Raw genomic sequence first — 18,280 nt, 5'->3', positions numbered from 1 at the left:
ACAAAGACGTCACGCCGCATCACGTGACAAAAACACCGACGCAGCGAAAACACGTATTCCCCTAGGCTGGCTCTCTACCAATAGGGAGTCACCTCCGCAGCCTGCCCTTCCTCCGGGTCACAGTGCAATGGCAGTGCGGGCTCTGCTGAAGCCTTGGGCACCCGTGTGCCGGGATAACACCCGGAGGAACAGCGGGCAGGCAGCGGGGTACTGTGTGGAACTGGTCAGGTACATCCCCACAATGTCTGCTTCCCCCAGGCTCACCCACTGGGCGAGAGTTACTGTGAGCGCATAGGGGCAATGTTACTGCTCATAGTACCACATGGTCTGTAGAAGCCTTAGGTATTGGACCCCTTATCCGGAAACCCATTATCCAGAGAGTTCTGATTTACAGAAAGGCCATCTCCCATAGACTCCGTTTCGATCACTTAATTTGCTTTTTTAAGTACCTTGTACTTGATCCCAACTAAGATATAATTACCCCTTATTGGGGGCAGAACAGCCCTATTGGGTTTATTTAATGGTTAAATGATTCCCTTTTCTCTGTAATAATAAAACAGTACCTGTACTTGATCCCAACTAAGATATAATTACCCCTTATTGGGGGCAGAACAGCCCTATTGGGTTTATTTAATGGTTAAATGATTCCCTTTTCTCTGTAATAATAAAACAATACCTGTACTTGATCCCAACTAAGATATAATTACCCCTTATTGGGGGCAGAACAGCCCTATTGGGTTTATTTAATGGTTAAATGATTCCCTTTTCTCTGTAATAATAAAACAATACCTGTACTTGATCCCAACTAAGATATAATTACCCCTTATTGGGGGCAGAACAGTCCTATTGGGTTTATTTAATGGTTAAATGATTCCCTTTTCTCTGTAATAATAAAACAGTACCTGTACTTGATCCCAACTAAGATATAATTACCCCTTATTGGGGGCAGAACAGCCCTATTGGGTTTATTTAATGGTTAAATGATTCCCTTTTCTCTGTAATAATAAAACAGTACCTGTACTTGATCCCAACTAAGATATAATTACCCCTTATTGGGGGCAGAACAGCCCTATTGGGTTTATTTAATGGTTAAATGATTCCCTTTTCTCTGTAATAATAAAACAGTACCTGTACTTGATCCCAACTAAGATATAATTACCCCTTATTGGGGGCAGAACAGCCCTATTGGGTTTATTTAATGGTTAAATGATTCCCTTTTCTCTGTAATAATAAAACAGTACCTGTACTTGATCCCAACTAAGATATAATTAATCTTTATTGGAGGCAAAACAATTCCTGTTTAAATAATGTTTTTAGCAGACTATAGGTAGGAGATCCGAATTACTGAAAGGCACCTTATCCGGAAAACCCCGAGCATTCTGGATAATGGGTCCCATACCTGTACTTGTTACTTTGTTTTGACCTGTAGAGTGCAATGTTATTGATAGATATAGATATATTTTTTTTCATGCAGGCGTTTGGTGGTAAATTCTTTAATAAAATGCAATTTAGGGGCCCATTCATTAAAGTCCGAATGAGTACAAATGGAAAAAATTAATTTTTTTTCTAACTTTTAGAACTGTGCGTATTTTCTGCATTTTTTTTTCGTTAATTTCCCCAACATTTTTTACTTTTAATTTGTGCAACAAAATCTTATGTGTCGCAACGAGTGCAAAAGTTTCGTATTCATTCAAGCTTCAGTATCGTGACTGGTTGGAGCTGCAGAGTGCCATTGAGCCCTATGGGAGACTTTCCTTGGGCCGGGTTGGAGCTGCAGAGTGCCATTGAGTCCTATGGAAGACTTTCCTTGGGCCAGGTTGGAGCTGCAGAGTGCCATTGAGCCTATGGGAGACTTTCCTTGGGCCGGGTTACAGCTGCAGAGTGCCATTGAGCCCTATGGGAGACTTTCCTTGGGCCAGGTTGCAGCTGCAGAGTGCCATTGAGTCCTATGGGAGACTTTCCTTGGGCCGGGTTGGAGCTGCAGAGTGCCATTGAGTCCTATGGGAGGCTTTCCTTGGGCCGGGTTGGAGCTGCAGAGTGCCATTGAGTCCTATTGGAGGCTTTCCTTGGGCCAGGTTGGAGCTGCAGAGTGCCATTGAGTCCTATTGGAGGCTTTCCTTGGGCCAGGTTGGAGCTGCAGAGTGCCATTGAGCCCTATGGGAGACTTTCCTTGGGCCAGGTTGGAGCTGCAGAGTGCCATTGAGTCCTATTGGAGGCTTTCCTTGGGCCAGGTTGGAGCTGCAGAGTGCCATTGAGCCCTATGGGAGACTTTCCTTGGGCCGGGTTGGAGCTGCAGAGTGCCATTGAGCCCTATGGGAGACTTTCCTTGGGCCGGGTTGGAGCTGCAGAGTGCCATTGAGCCTTATGGGAGACTTTCCTTGGGCTGGGTTGGAGCTGCAAAGTGCCATTGAGCCCTATGGGAGACTTTCCTTGGGCCAGGTTGGAGCTGCAGAGTGCCATTGAGCCCTATGGGAGGCTTTCCTTGGGCCGGGTTGGAGCTGCAGAGTGCCATTGAGCCCTATGGGAGACTTTCCTTGGGCCGGGTTGGAGCTGCAGAGTGCCATTGAGCCCTATGGGAGACTTTCCTTGGGCCGGGTTGGAGCTGCAGAGTGTCATTGATTCCTATGGGAGGCTTCCAAAATCATGCACTGAAGCTTCAAAGTCAGGTTTTCGTGCCGTTTACGATCGTTCAGATACAACATTTTTGGAACTTTCATATCATACCACAATGCGAATTCTTACGCAATTATCACACATCAGAAATTTTCGTATTCCTAAACGTACTTTTAAAAGTCTGAAATCCGGACTTTGATAAATCAGCCCCAGAATGTAGGTATTATTTCCCATTTGTTAGATATAATCAGTATATAAGCCAGGTATGTCCAGTTTGCTGCCTTCTGGTTATGTAATGTTTGCAGGGAATTGTAGTTGCACAGCAGCTGGTGGGTTGCTAGTTGGACATCTGTGATTTATGTGAATCCAGCCCTTTACCATGGAGGCTCCAGTCTTCCTGCATTGCAATTTACTGCCCCCGGTTTGTATAATTATACAATTATAATCATGTTTTCAATGCAAATATAATAATTTTGCAGCCATCATTTGTTTCAATAGAATTGTAAAACTGTACAGCAAGCAGACACTGCGACTGCAAAAAGATTACACAAGCGAAATTACTGTAATTAAGGGCATGGGTGATTTAATTTACAAATAATTCACTGCTAAGAGCTGCATTACAGAGAATAGTCCTGCACTTAAGGGCAAATACCCATACCTGGTGCACTCTTACCTCCAATTTGTGCCTGTATGTTACCCAACCACTTAGATTGTAAGCTCTATGGGGCAGGGACCTCCTTCCTACTGTGTCTCATACCACATGGCACTTACTCCCTGTGTATTTATACTTATTTATTGTATTTATTATAACACTTGTCCTCCCTGTGTATAATTTTGTATATTGTAAGACTGTACATCGCTGCGTACCCTTTTGGCGCTTTATAAACAAAGTTATACATACATACATAGGGTCTATATGTTCAAATATATTAAAAGTAGTTAGAAAAATCTAACAATCGCTAAGACTGGAAAAGCAGATTTCACCATTTTCACCATCTGCACATGTTCTTCTTCTACAGTTGTAGTGATTTATTATCAGATTTCTGTTGATTTTCTATATATTTGTACATACTGACCATATTCATGGTTCATTCAGTGAAGAACAAGCCCAGATACCTAAGGGTTTGATTATCAATTACATTTATTTCTATTTATTAACTTATTCCACTCCTACTTTGCAGATACTTACCTAGAACTGTACCCCATACGCAACTTGAAGTCTTCTGGTTTTTGGTCAGGAATTTAAAGGAATACTGTCATGGGAAAACATGTTTGGTTTTTTTTCAAACCCCATCAGTTAATAGAGCTTCTCCAGCAGAATCCTGCAATTGAAATCCATTTTTCAAAAGCACAAACAGATTTTTTTATATTTAATTTTGATATTTCACATGGGGCTAGCCATATTCTTCATTTCCCAGGGTGCCAAAGCCATGTGACCTGTTCTCTGATAAACTTCAGTCACACTTTACTGCTGAGCTGCAAGTTGGAATGATACCAGCCCCCTCCCCCCCAGCAGCCAATTAGCAGAACAATGGGAAGGGAGCAAGATAGCAGCTCCCAGTAGGTATCAGAATAGCACTCAATAGTAAGAAATCCAAGTCCGGCTTGGGACTCCTCCAGTTACATGGGAGTAGGAGAAACAATAGGTTACCTGAAAGCAGTTCTAATGTGTAGCGCTGGCTCCTTCTGAAAGCTCAGACTCAGGCACAATGCACTGAGATGGCACCTACACACCAATATTACAGCTTTTGGTTCAAGAATAAAATTTTAAATGGTAGAGTGAATTATTTGCTATATAAACAATGTTTAGTATTGAAAAATAAAAAGTACAGCATAAAAATCATGACAGTATCCCTTTAAAAGCAGGAATACAAAATCTGCTGCAGGATGAGGCCGACTTCTGGTTAGGCATGTGGCAAACACCAAAATTATCCAGAGAAGATTTGGCAGAATACCAGACTAAATTGAAATTCTTCATTGCATAATTAAATCTGAGCTTAATTTTTGTCAAGTTTCTGTTTCTGTTATCAAGAATGCTCGGGACCTGGGGTTTTCCAGATAAGGGAAATTTCCGTACTTTGGATCTCCGTAAATTAAGTCTGCTAAAAATCATTTAAATATTTGCCTCCAATAAGGAATAATTACACCTTAGTTAGGATCAAGTACAGGTACTGTTTTTTTATTACAGAGAAAAGGGAATAATTTAACCATTAAATAAACCCAGTAGGGCTGTTCTGCCCCCAATAAGGAATAATTACATCTTAGTTGGGATCAAGTACAGGTACTGTTTTATTATTACAGAAAAAAGGGAATAATTTAACCATTAAATAAACCCAATAGGGCTGTTCTGCCCCCAATAAGGGGTAATTATATCTTAGTTGGGATCAAGTACAGGTACTGTTTTATTATTACAGAGAAAAGGGAATCATTTAACCATTAAATAAACCCAATAAGACTGTTCTGCCCCCAATAAGGGGTAATTATATCTTAGTTGGGATCAAGTACAGGTACTGTTTTATTATTACAGAGAAAAAGGAAATCATTTTTAAAAATTGGAATTATTTGCTTATTATTGAGTCTATGGCAGATGGCCCATCCGTAATTTTGGAGCTTTCTGGATAATGGGTTTCCGGATAAGGGATCCCATACCTGTATATACATTCTTTTTTTTTAAAAAAATAAGCCATTGTAATATGTCATTTTTTAAGGGGTAATAGACAAAAAGTTCAGTCAGTTAGGGTTATGTAAAAATGGTTTGTAAACCCCCTATATGGTGGCAAGAATATTTGTTTCCTCCATTTGAGGAAAAAGGTTCCCTGGGCTCACATACTTGCCTTCCCTTGTGTAATATGGAGGCACAGGTCAGCTGTGATATACTCACCAAATAGTGAACACATATCAGTACTAAATGTTTGTGATGTAGGAGGTGGTGCGCTCATAAGAAGAATTTAAATACATGCCCTGTTGCTATCAAATGAGTAATATTCTTATAGTAAAACAGTGATGCACTCAGGGACTTCTTAATTAGCTTGAAACATTTAATCATCAAGGTTTTGGTCCCACTAGTGGACTTTTGTCAAGATACCCAAAACTCTTTTTTTGGGTGTCTTTGTTTTACTATACGAGTACTGGATGTTTAGTATGGCTTTCCTCTATTCAGCTTAAATGCTGATATTACTGGCAGAAGAGGAGGCAGCAGTAGGGGTTCTCTCTGGGGTATTGGTTGCAGGGAGGAGGTAAGCGAAGCGGAGCAGCAGTGACTGAATCACTGTAAATAAATCACCACTGACACAAACAGAATCATTCATAAGGAAGTGAGCAAAGGGGAGTAGCTGAAATAACCAGGGTCTTCAGTGTCAGTAGGGTTGCAGGTCCCATCATTTATTTCTTCCTATGAATTCAGTATTTGAAGGAAATGGTTTTTGCACTCTTCTCATGTCTGAGAAATTGTTCACCTACATTAGGGATCAGCCCTTTATAGGCATACGTGGAATTCAACCAAAGATAGATGTCATACATAGATAATACATCATTCACATCCCTGCCCCAGTGGAGCTTACAGTATAAGGTATCACATTCACACATGCTATGGTCAGCTTTATCTCGAGCCGATTAACCTGCCGACCAAATTGTGCTGTGGCTGGAATTAAACCTAAAACCCCTGCGCTGCAAAGCAGCAGTGCTAATTATTGTGCACGCATACTTATACAGGTATGTGATCTGTTGTACGGAAACCATTTATCCAGAAAGCTACAAATTACAGGAAGGCCATCTCCCATAGATTTCATAGTAACCAAATAATTCTCATTTTTAAAAATGTTTTTTCTTTTTCTCTGTAATAATAAAACAGTACCTGTACTTGATCCCAACTAAAATAGAACTAATTCTTATTGGAGGCAAAACAATCCTATTGGGTTTAATTTATATTTAAATTTTAGTAAACTTAAGGTATGGTAATCCAAATTACAGAAGATCCCTTATCTGGAGAATATAGGTTCCATAACTATATTAAATGATTGTGTATACTGGTAAACACATATATTATCTATCTTTTCTGCAGAAAGCGTGACTATGAAGGCTTTTTGTGCACATTGTTACTACCTCAAGAATCTCAGAATTCTGTCTTTGCCCTCCGAGCATTGAATGTTGAACTGTCTCAGGTGGGTTGCTCTGATCCTTGTAATGTCTTATTATTATAATAATTTGTTCATGGTTATTCTGCACAGACTACTGCAAGAATGGCAAAACTTTTGTCAGTAGTCAGTATTGATTATATTGTCATACAATAAATATACAAGAGAAAAAGCAATGCAAAGTAAAATGTCATTGTCCTGTGGTATACAACTTATAGTAGTAAGCAGACTTACTATTGACTACCAATACGCTTTCTTAATTTAAGTATTCTAAACACTGGAATTTTCTTGGTGAACACATAAAGAAATAATTTTTATAGTAGTTTTAAGATAAAATATAGAAAACACACTTGGCATATGGTATAGATCAAGGATCCCCAACCTTTTATACCTGTGAGCCACATTCAAATGGAAAAAGTGTTGGGGAGCAACACAAGCATGGAAAAGGTTCCTGGGGTGCCAATAAGCGCTATAATTGGCTATTTGGTAGCCTCTATGTGGACTGGCAGCCTGAGCACCTGCTTTGAGGCCACAAGGCACAACATCCAAGGGATGGGGGAGCAACATGTTATACCCAAGCCTCTGGTTGGGGATCACTGGTTAAGATTGTAGGTCCAGTTAACTTCATTTTCCTTCTGTTATAAAACAGAATGGCTTATATAAATAGTATATTAACACATTCTGATATATTCTACCAACTTAAACGTCTGAACTAATTAATATCTACTGTGCCATGATACTTAGACAGACATTGGCAAGGAAAATAAGCCATGCTTGAGCCTTTTCTCTATTTTCTTGCTTGCAAACAACAGGCGCCTCCCTAGCTCTATGGAGATGGTTCTGCGTATACTGTTATCAGAACCAGTGTCCCTAAAGACAAATTGGGATTAGTTTCCTGTTACTTGAAAATTAGCACCACTAAATATACTGATGCATGCTTGTAACAATAAAAGAAAGTATAATAAGAATATATAAGAAATCCTGATAGAGCCACTGTGAATGGAAGCTCTGGATATAAATACATGATATCTGACCTTCTAATGTGATAGAATACTTTGTATATGAAATTATATTTTAATCAAGAGGCCATTAGATCATCGCAAGTCCTGTCTATTTGCCAGAGATTCTGTTTAAAGGACATGGCAACCCAAAAATAATTGTTTTGACTAACAAAACAAAACATAATTCTAAGCAACTTTACAGTATGAATTTATTGATTTTTAAGTGCTTTAAAAGTTAGTAAATGGAATTAATATTGAAAGCAGCATTTGCTCCTGTTACGATTGTTTAAGCAAAGTTGCAAAGGTCAGTCTCCTCCTGCAAGACAGGTCTGTCAGTCTTGCAAAGTTGCTTGGAATGTTTTCTTTTTTCAGGCAAAAATTATTTTTTTTTCGCTTGACCAGGGGCACTGCTGCTGCTCTGGCAGCTCCGACAAGTTACCAGGGGTCGCAAAAAGCAGATCCAGGTAACTTGGTTTTTAAATCGGTATGCAAGTGCTGGTTTATTCTAGGCACTCTGTGTTTAATGCCGGCAAAGTTTATAATAGATACTATGAGACCTGGGGATGGAATGCTTTTGTATGTCTGCATAGCACATCATAGCATAGTGTTAGCTTTAAAATGTTAAATATATTTATTATTATGATGCTTTGTGTTTTGCTTTCTATGTGGAAGGTGAAGGACTCGGTCTCCCAAAAGAGCCTTGGTTTGATGCGGATGCAGTTCTGGAGGGATGCAGTTCAGGATATATACAAAGAGACCCCCCCACATCATCCTGTCGCCCTAGCGCTATCCCAGGTAATGACTACAATGCTTTTTTTCTATAAACAGAAGACATTAGGGCTCAATGTAATGCAATTTTATGTGCAATGTATTGAATGGCTCAGCGGTGTGCCTTGCGAGGATTGATGCATCAAGCCTGATCTAAGGGCTGTGCGGTTGAATACCTATTTTTGATCCTAAAATGTTCTTTATTTTAATACAGGCAGTCCAAAGGCACCGTCTGACCAAAAGATGGTTCATGAGGATGATTGATGCAAGAGTGAGTGCCAGGTTGTGTTTCATGTTATTTTGATTTATATTTGCAGTTTTATTCAGTCCATGCACAAAAGCTTTGCTGCCCAAATAGATTTTTTGCAAGGCTTGTAACTTCTCTACTTTAGATGAGTGCCACACCTGACTCGGCTTTGAAAGTCTGGGGAGGGTCATTTTGGTCCCAGTACATGGCAGCAGCTTTTGCCACTTGTAAATTGTGTCCTTCTAAAGTGCCAGCAGAGTTCAGTGAATTCCAATTATCTTGGTTACAACATTAGCTTCCAAAGCATTTACTCCAAACTTCCAATTTAATTAAACTCAACAGAGATAGCACTGAAGCTGAAATACAAGTTGAATTGCCCATGTTTGTGCACCATGAGCCAAGCAATGCAGGAGCCAATAAAAGGATTACATAGAAAGCAATATCCGTAAAAGGGAATAATATGTAGGATGTTATTAAAAGTCCATGTCAACGCTATGGATTATCCAGTCGTTTGCTTGTAAATACATTCAGTTTGAACTTAGAGACCAGGTTCAAGGGAAGGGAATTCCTATAAAACTGGTCCTCTCTTTGCTTCCAAAATTAGTTTTTTACTTGACAGTGAGCATTCCAGCTGAAATGCAGTTTAAGAGCAAGGGCACACTTAGGCCATTACCGAAACCTTGCATGAGCTTCCTAACTCATAGTGGTCTTTGACCCTATTTTCTTGTCGTTTTTGGTCTTTTCCCCCCCGCTGCACAAAAAAACGCAAAGAGAAGATCAGATAATTGGACCCAATACTCAGCGTGAGTTAGGAAACCCACTTGAGGTTTCAATAATGATAGCTTAAGCCAGAAAGCTTGAGCAATTATAAATAGGGCCTTTAAAATAGGGTCCACTTCTCTCTGCCTGGGTTTTGGCGGATCCCTTCCTATATGCCCCCAAGTCTAGCTGTGTGACCAGGAACAGTGTTGGCCTGAGTGCAGCTACATGGAGTGGAGATCGGCCTAAAAATACATACTTTTTGGTTTTTCGGGCTGATCTCCACTCCATGTATATGCCATAGACAATACTGACAATTGCCATTGTCTGTTTTTGTAGCTGTGACAAGTAGCTGCTACTAGTTGCTCCATGTGTCTTCACTCTTAAGGTGGCCATACTTTACTGAGGTCGCCAAGCGAGCGGATCTTCTCACAATATGCCCACCCACTCAGTATCGGTGACTAATCGGGGCGATTTACCTGTCATAGATTAATATACAAGTTGCCGCTTTAAAGTCGCAGCAATTAATTGGCACAACGCAAACAACACATGATTAGTTGCGCCGACTGGTATATTAATCTATGGCAGCTAAATCGCCCCATGTGTCTTTGCCTTTATCTTTCCATCTCCTATTTCTATTCCAGTCATTCCTTTAAACCCTAGCAAGCAGGTAGCTGCTGCACAAAAAGCTAAATAACTGGGAAACCATAAAGTTAATTTAAAGGTGAAAAACCCCTTTTACTGGGGCCGCACCAGCTACTTGCCATATTGGAACAACATAACTAGATCTGTAGCAGATACCACTGTAAAGATTACAGTGCAGTGGGGGTGGGAAGGGGCAGTGTGAGCCAAAGGCAGGGTCAGCCTGAGAGAAGGGCCTGCCTCAGAACTTTCCTACCTTTATGAGTAAGGCCTGTCATGCTTACTATAGGGAACCCCCAGACCTCTCCTATTTGACACATCACTGCTGAAATACCAGGAGGCTTAAAAGTGCCCACAGGCTAACAATGCTTTTTAGTGTGAGTGCTCCTCGCTCCTCTTTTGGGATATATATATATATATATATATATATATATAAATGTGTGTGTGTGTTTTTACTGAGGGACTGATCTAGGGGCAGAAATAATTTCCCCATCCTCTTGAAAGCAATATACACATTTAAATAATAATTTACCTTTAAGGGAAGTGTAAAAAAATCTGTGAGAGGTGAATACGTTATGACTGATATTCTTTAAAGGGTCCAATTACAATGTCATTATAAACCTGATGTATAAAATACAGTACACGTTAAAAACAGTAGTGCCCAGCACTGAAACCTGTATATAACAACCAATACACGTTAAAAACAGTAGTGCCCAGCAGTGAAACCTGTATATAACAACCAATCAGCAATTAGTTATATCAGAGTAATCAATTGAAGGCAACTGGTACAGGTGACTATATGACAGGAGAGCTAAGGTAGCCTTTACATATACAAGCTCAGTTTCCAGAATGTTTTTTTCTTGCTTGGTTGTTAAACCTAGAGAAACACTGCCACCTGGTGGATTTTCAGTTTCACAGTTTTATTTCAACAAAATTGGAAAATTTCAAATAGGCTTATAGTTTCTCAGTGTTTTATCTGACCTGATATTACTGTCTCCTCTTAATCCTTTGGAATTGCATTGTATATTTGTGTTGAAGCAATTTAAGTACACTAAATTAAATTAGGACCGTTATAAAGATAAATTCCCTTGAAACGCAGCCCCAAAGCAGGTTGCCACCATTACTGTAATTTACTGTAGGTTTGGGTCAGCCATGTAAAATGTTATACTTTCAATATATTGTAAATACACACAGCATTTAATTAAAGCATGTATACCAACAAAACATTTGTATGTTTTCCCTTTAGATTTACATATATATATATGTATATATATATATGTATATACAGTGGTGTGAAAAACTATTTGCCCCCTTCCTGATTTCTTATTCCTTTGCATGTTTGTCACACTTAAATGTTTCTGCTCATCAAAAACCGTTAACTATTAGTCAAAGATAACATAATTGAACACAAAATGCAGTTTTTAAATGAAGGTTTACGTTATTAAGGGAGAAAAAAAACTCCAAATCTACATGGCCCTGTGTGAAAAAGTGATTGCCCCCCTTGTTAAAAAATAACTTAACTGTGGTTTATCAATTTCAATTTTCAATTTCAATATCAATTTCTGTAGTCACCCCCAGGCCTGATTACTGCCACACCTGTTTCAATCAAGAAATCACTTAAATAGGAGCTACCTGACACAGAGAAGTAGACCAAAAGCACCTCAAAAGCTAGACATCATGCCAAGATCCAAAGAAATTGAGGAACAAATGAGAACAAAAGTAATTGAGATCTATCAGTCTGGTAAAGGTTATAAAGCCATTTCTAAAGCTTTGGGACTCCAGCGAACCACAGTGAGAGCCATTATCCACAAATGGCAAAAACATGGAACAGTGGTGAACCTTCCCAGGAGTGGCCGGCCGACCAAAATTACCCCAAGAGCGCAGAGACAACTCATCCGAGAGGCCACAAAAGACCCCAGGACAACATCTAAAGAACTGCAGGCCTCACTTGCCTCAATTAAGGTCAGTATTCACGACTCCACCATAAGAAAGAGACTGGGCAAAAACGGCCTGCATGGCAGATTTCCAAGGCGCAAACCACTTTTAAGCAAAAAGAACATTAAGGCTCGTCTCAATTTTGCTAAAAAACATCTCAATGATTGCCAAGACTTTTGGGAAAATACCTTGTGGACCGACGAGACAAAAGTTGCACTTTTTGGAAGGTGCGTGTCCCGTTACATTTGGCGTAAAAGTAACACAGCATTTCAGAAAAAGAACATCACACCAACAGTAAAATATGGTGGTGGTAGTGTGATGGTCTGGGGTTGTTTTGCTGCTTCAGGACCTGGAAGGCTTGCTGTGATAGATGGAACCATGAATTCTACTGTCTACCAAAAAATCCTGAAGGAGAATGTCCGGCCATCTGTTCGTCAACTCAAGCTGAAGCGATCTTGGGTGCTGCAGCAGGACAATGACCCAAAACACACCAGCAAATCCACCTCTGAATGGCTGAAGAAAAACAAAATGAAGACTTTGGAGTGGCCTAGTCAAAGTCCTGACCTGAATCCTATTGAGATGTTGTGGCATGACCTTAAAAAGGCGGTTCATGCTAGAAAACCCTCAAATAAAGCTGAATTACAACAATTCTGCAAAGATGAGTGGGCCAAAATTCCTCCAGAGCGCTGTAAAAGACTCGTTGCAAGTTATCGCAAACGCTTGATTGCAGTTATTGCTGCTAAGGGTGGCCCAACCAGTTATTAGGTTCGGGGGCAATTACTTTTTCACACAGGGCCATGTAGGTTTGGATTTTTTTCTCCCTAAATAATAAAAACCCTCATTTAAAAACTGCATTTTGTGTTTACTTGTGTTATCTTTGACTAATAGTTAAATGTGTTTGATGATCAGAAACATTTTGTGTGACAAACATGCAAAAGAATAAGAAATCAGGAAGGGGGCAAATAGTTTTTCACACCACTGTATATAGATTTACAAAACAGATCAGATTGGTTGGAAAATTTTGTAACTTAATGAACAGTTTTGATATTTTGTTTGCATTATTCTGCAATGTCAGAGGATAAAATGCTAGAGAGCAAAATTAACTGTATCCAGTACATGGGTGGGTCCAGTTTAGATTTTGTGCCGTTTGCAGGGTATTTCAGTAGTTTTGGGAAGGGTGGGGTAGGAATAATGATAAGAGGATTTTGGCTAAGAAGAGTTAACAAAGATATAGAGGGGGTAGGGCTGAGCATTATATAGTTAATTGGTACAGTTAGTCTGAGCTGTTTTACAATTAATATCCCCTTTTGTTTACGCTGAGAGGCATTCATTTGCATTTACAGAGAGTTCTGTGTCTCCAAACACTTTTAAATCAGTTGGGATCTGTCTCTGCACAGCTTCATTCTGTATATCTCCTTTATCTACCATAATCTCATCATTAATCTGCCGGTGTATTTACTGGTGTATTTGTAAGAGTTGTTCCAGTTTTGTTTACCATGAGTATTAATAGCAGCCCAGCTGTTAGGTCATGGACCTGTTACAGGTAACATGTACTGGTAGCAAATTGTGTGTAATTCCTTCTATTATTCCGTGTTTGCCTGGTAGGCAGGTTTGTATCTAATGTCATACGAGGCAACCAATATTGCAAAAGGCTGAGGATATCGGCTGACTCGCCGATCGGGCCGGTTAAAAGATTTTGATCGGGCTCCATTGAAGGCGCCCAAGCAAAATCTACATTCAGGGCTGAATCGGCAGAAGGAGGTAGAAATCCTATTGTTTCTACCTCCATATCTGATGATTCAGCCCTGAATGTCTGTGGAGGTGGTCGCAATGGACCAATGGTCGCAGGAAAGATTGAAAATTGCTACGTGTATGGCCAGCTTTACTTAGCTGCATCCCAAGCTTCACCAACCATAGGAACCAGCCGTCCCTCAACTCCAGCTCTTTGCTTTTTATTGATTTTTTTTTCAGCAGCTGTTGGGGACTGACATCCCAGCAGCACTTACTGCCACATTCCCAAGAGATACCCACCTACCAGCAGAATTACCTTACCCACCATGTTTCCTATTTAAAGTGATACTGACACAAAATATGACTATATATAGAATATCATTGTACATGAAAAGATATCTATAGATTGTGTTGCTCATTTTTTACTGATATGTCTGCTTTTGTAAATAATAGTTGCTTTAGGTTCTTAAACCTAAACACTAATGGACTACTGCAGCACAAATATGGCAGCCCCCTCATAGAGGAACACGGGGGATCTGATAGGGAATGTAAAACCATCAGGAAGTACTTCAATGAAAAAATGATAAAGCTTATGCAAAGGCAGTGTTATGATATATTTAAAAACAGGTTAATTTCAGGTGTCAGTATTTCATGGTTATTGATTACCAGATTTGTTCAGTAGACTGCCATTGAACTCTGTAGGAAGCCTTCCCTTCATTATGGCTCTCCTCTTGTAGAACGATTTACAATGTCTGTTCTGTTTTATGAACCCTAGTGTCGTTTGATTACAGGAACAGAACCTGGATGACAGGACTTATCGGAATATTCAAGAGCTTGAAACATATGCAGAGAACACGCAGAGCTCCCTGCTGTATCTTATTCTGGAGACGCTGGGTAAGCAGTTTGGATGTTCTGTGGCACTATAGGTAGCACTGCTGCCCTTACTGAGCTTGGGTTTCCAATAAATGCCTATGTGCTTTTTGTATGTTTTGTTTCTTCTAGAGTTATTGGATGTCACATTGCATATTCATGCTGTATGTTCTGCGTGTATAACATGCTGACTGTAAGCTAAATTCTTTTGAAGGTATAAAAGATGTCCAAGCAGACCATGCAGCCAGCCACATTGGAAAAGCTCAAGGCATTATCACCTGTATGAGAGCAGTACCCTATCATAGCAGCCGACGGCAGGTCTTCCTCCCCATTGATATTTGCATGTTGGTAAGTAAAACCTGGTGATGGAGCGGCGCTTGGTCCCACTAGAGTGGCTGGTAAAGGGTATATGTCCCACTGTGTTTATTAGTATTGTGTTGCTATTATTTAATTAATATAACCATTAAAGTTTAGCAATGCGCTTTCTAAGAGTGCTCTTCTGAGAAATATGTTTTTATATTTTTAGCCAACTCCAGTGAGACAGCCTTCTTCTATCAGTTTGTGGTCCCTTAGCATATTGTGTCTGTGCCTGTGTCACAGAATAATTACCCACTGGAGTAGTATAGCCCTGTATATGCTACACAGTAGAATAAAACTGCTAATATTTTGTTATATGCAACTATACTACATAGTAGTAATATAAATATTTTTTAATTAGATACAAATAACAGTCTGTACTACTAGGAATGATTGACCAGAAGGTTCTTTTGCTCCAGAAGTGCACCCCAGCACAAACATTTAAATTTGAAATTTCACATAGGGCTAGCCATAGTCTTCATTTCCCAGGGTGCCACAGCCATGTGACCTGTGCTTCAGTCACACTGTACTGCTGTGCTGCAAGTTGGAGTAATATCAGCCCCCTCCCCCCAGAAGCCAATCGGCTAGTGTTAAGGCCCCCATACACGGACCGATAGAAGCTGCCGATATCGGTCCCTTGGACCTATTCGGCAGCTAATCGGCCCGTGTATGGGCAGAAACGAGCGGCCTGGCCGACCGATATCTGGCCTGAAATTGGCCAGATATCGATCGGCCAAGTTAGAAAATCCAGTCGGATCGGGGACCGCATCGGCTCGTTGATGCGGTCCCCGAACCGACTGCCCCATGGCTGCAAATGTAATCCGATCGGATTATTTTTTTTTAAAGCCACTTGCTACCCGATATCGCCCACCCGTAGGTGGGGATATCGGATGAAGATCCGCTCGCTTGGCGACATCGCCAAGCGAGCGGATCTTATAGTGTATGGGGACCTTTAGACATGAACAGCACCCAAGCAAGAGAACCACTGTTTTGCTATTATGCAACTTGGATCCTATTGAAAGTACACTGAGTGGAGAAACAATAGGTTAGCTGAAAGCAGTTCTAATGTGTAGCGCTGGCTCCTTCTGAAAGCTCAGACTCAGGCACAATGCACTGAGATGGCGCCTACACACCAATATTACAGCTAAAAAAAAATACATTTGTTGGTTCAAGAATAACATTTTTTAACATGGTAGAGTGAATTATTTGCTATGTAAACTGTGTAATGTAGTAAAAAAAAAAGTACACCATAAAAAAATCATGACAGAATCTCTTTAAAGGAGAAGGAAAGGTAAAATCACTGGGAGGGGGGCAAAATATTAGGCACTCCCCAGTGATTGTAATCTCTTACCTTATACCCCGGGTTGGTACTCCTGCCTGGACAAGGGATCCTCTTCCTTCTGTTGTCTATTTTTAGGATCCCGGGGCCGGCGCATACGCTGTAAAGTAAAGAAGCAGCTTTTTTGTTAAAGGTCAACGTTTCACTCTGCTGCGCACGCGCCGGCCCTGGGATTCCGAAGTTAGAGGAGAGAAGGAAGAGGATCGCTCTCTCACAGCCACCCTGGGCTGGTGCGGTTTTCTCCTAACAGGGGCACCAGCCTGGGGTATAAGGTAAGCAATTACACTCACTAGGGGAGTGCTTAAAATTTTAGCTCCCCAGTGATCATACCTTTCCTTCTTCTTTAAAGCTGTAGGCTCCATGGGGCACACTGCGAGAAAAGGAACCTTAAGCCCATTTATTTCTAGTAATACTGACACTTTCTTATTGGATTTTTTTGCTGGGTATCAGTTAAAGTTTTTATTTTATCACCTTTATTTTATTGTTGCCTTTATATCCATAGCTGTTGTTTGCCTCATATTACCTTCGTATTCTGGTATGGTAGCTATTTGCTTAGTCAATGCGTCCTTCTCTCATACTGTTGCCGTAGCAACACGTTAAGGTTTCATTAAGAATCTGGAATGTGAATGAGAGCTATGCATGATGTGTACTTGAAAGTCTGTAATCCTTCATTGGGCCCAATGGATGGCTGATTCAGTATCTTATTAATAGAGAAGCTCAGTTCTCCTCTCTTACACCAGATATTTGTGTGTGAGTTTTAAGGAAACTTAAAAAGGATTAATATCAGAACTTGGATAAACTGAAAATCCCATTGCAGAGGCAGCCTGCCTGTTCCTCCCAGCAGCCAATGGGTGCTAATTGGTAGTCACTACATACTGTGCAGTATATCCAGATTTCCTTGCCCAGGTTTGTGCACAAGGTGCCGGCAGATCTGTCACTGATCAGGGCGCCCCAATAACTGTGAACTGCCCTTGCACAGTGTGAAATAAACAAAATGAACCCAGATGTTGACATAACTTGTGTCGAAGGTTAGAATGTGGAATTCAAAAACATACCCCTGAGCATTGCATAGTGACTGAGGTTGAAATAGGCATTCTCTATCAAGTTTAACCTTTTGCTCAGTAATTATAGTTATTACATGGTTCCCTTATATATTTTCCCCCAGTAAGTTTTTCTCAGATGTTACCGGTCCCAACATGACTAGTCTATATCCCGCTGTAGTGAATGATATGGGAGGGCACCCCTGCTGTAGTGAATGGTAAGGGAAAGGGCGCCCCTGCTGTAGTGAATGGTAAGGGAAAGGGCACCCCTGCTCTAGTGAATGGTAAGGGAAAGGGCACCCCTGCTGTAGTGAATGGTAAGGGAAAGGGCACCCCTGCTCTAGTGAATGGTAAGGGAAAGGGCACCCCTGCTGTAGTGAATGGTAAGGGAAAGGGCACCCCTGCTGTAGTGAATGGTAAGGGAAAGGGCACCCCTGCTGTAGTGAATGGTAAGGGAAAGGGCACCCCTGCTCTAGTAAATGGTAAGGGAAAGGGCACCCCTGCTCTAGTGAATGGTAAGGGAAAGGGCACCCCTGCTCTAATGAATGGTAAGGGAAAGGGCACCCCTGCTCTAGTGAATGGTAAGGGAAAGGGCACCCCTGCTCTAATGAATGGTAAGGGAAAGGGCATAGTAGTGAGTAGTGAATAGTAGTGATCCTACGTGAGAGTTCTGTATCAGCTGATACTACAGCATTTAGAGCATTTGGGAACAGTGGGTGAAGCTGCAGTTCTGCAGTAGCTGTAGCAGCCCCCATCAAGCCCTATCACATCATGCAGGATATTTCTGTACCTGGACATACGCCAGCTGCTGAACTCAGCGCAGCGCCACGTGCAATCATGCATGG

The 18,280-nt window shown here is 40.8% G+C and overlaps 1 protein-coding gene across 2 annotated transcripts in view; it reads left to right on the top strand.

Annotated features, from left to right (window-relative positions):
• Positions 1-32: 32 nt before the first annotated feature.
• ndufaf6 (NADH:ubiquinone oxidoreductase complex assembly factor 6) overlaps positions 33-18,280 on the top strand; it is a 38,272-nt gene continuing 20,024 nt past the window's right edge. The window contains exons 1-6 of one of the 2 annotated variants that reach the window (XM_002931530.5): positions 33-228; positions 6,674-6,773; positions 8,420-8,542; positions 8,730-8,786; positions 14,621-14,723; positions 14,914-15,047. In XM_002931530.5, coding sequence (XP_002931576.2) covers positions 128-228; positions 6,674-6,773; positions 8,420-8,542; positions 8,730-8,786; positions 14,621-14,723; positions 14,914-15,047 — 618 coding nt within the window. In that variant the 5' untranslated portion in view covers positions 33-127. Of the gene's footprint in view, positions 229-2,902; positions 3,035-6,673; positions 6,774-8,419; positions 8,543-8,729; positions 8,787-14,620; positions 14,724-14,913; positions 15,048-18,280 lie in introns of those variants that run through there. The other variant, XM_004915119.4, reaches the window with a different exon arrangement.

Source organism: Xenopus tropicalis, chromosome 6 (genome assembly GCF_000004195.4).
Source record: "Xenopus tropicalis strain Nigerian chromosome 6, UCB_Xtro_10.0, whole genome shotgun sequence".
Taxonomy (NCBI): Eukaryota; Metazoa; Chordata; class Amphibia; order Anura; family Pipidae; genus Xenopus; species Xenopus tropicalis.
Note: the sequence above shows the minus strand (reverse complement) of the source record. Positions and strands in the feature narration are given on the sequence as shown.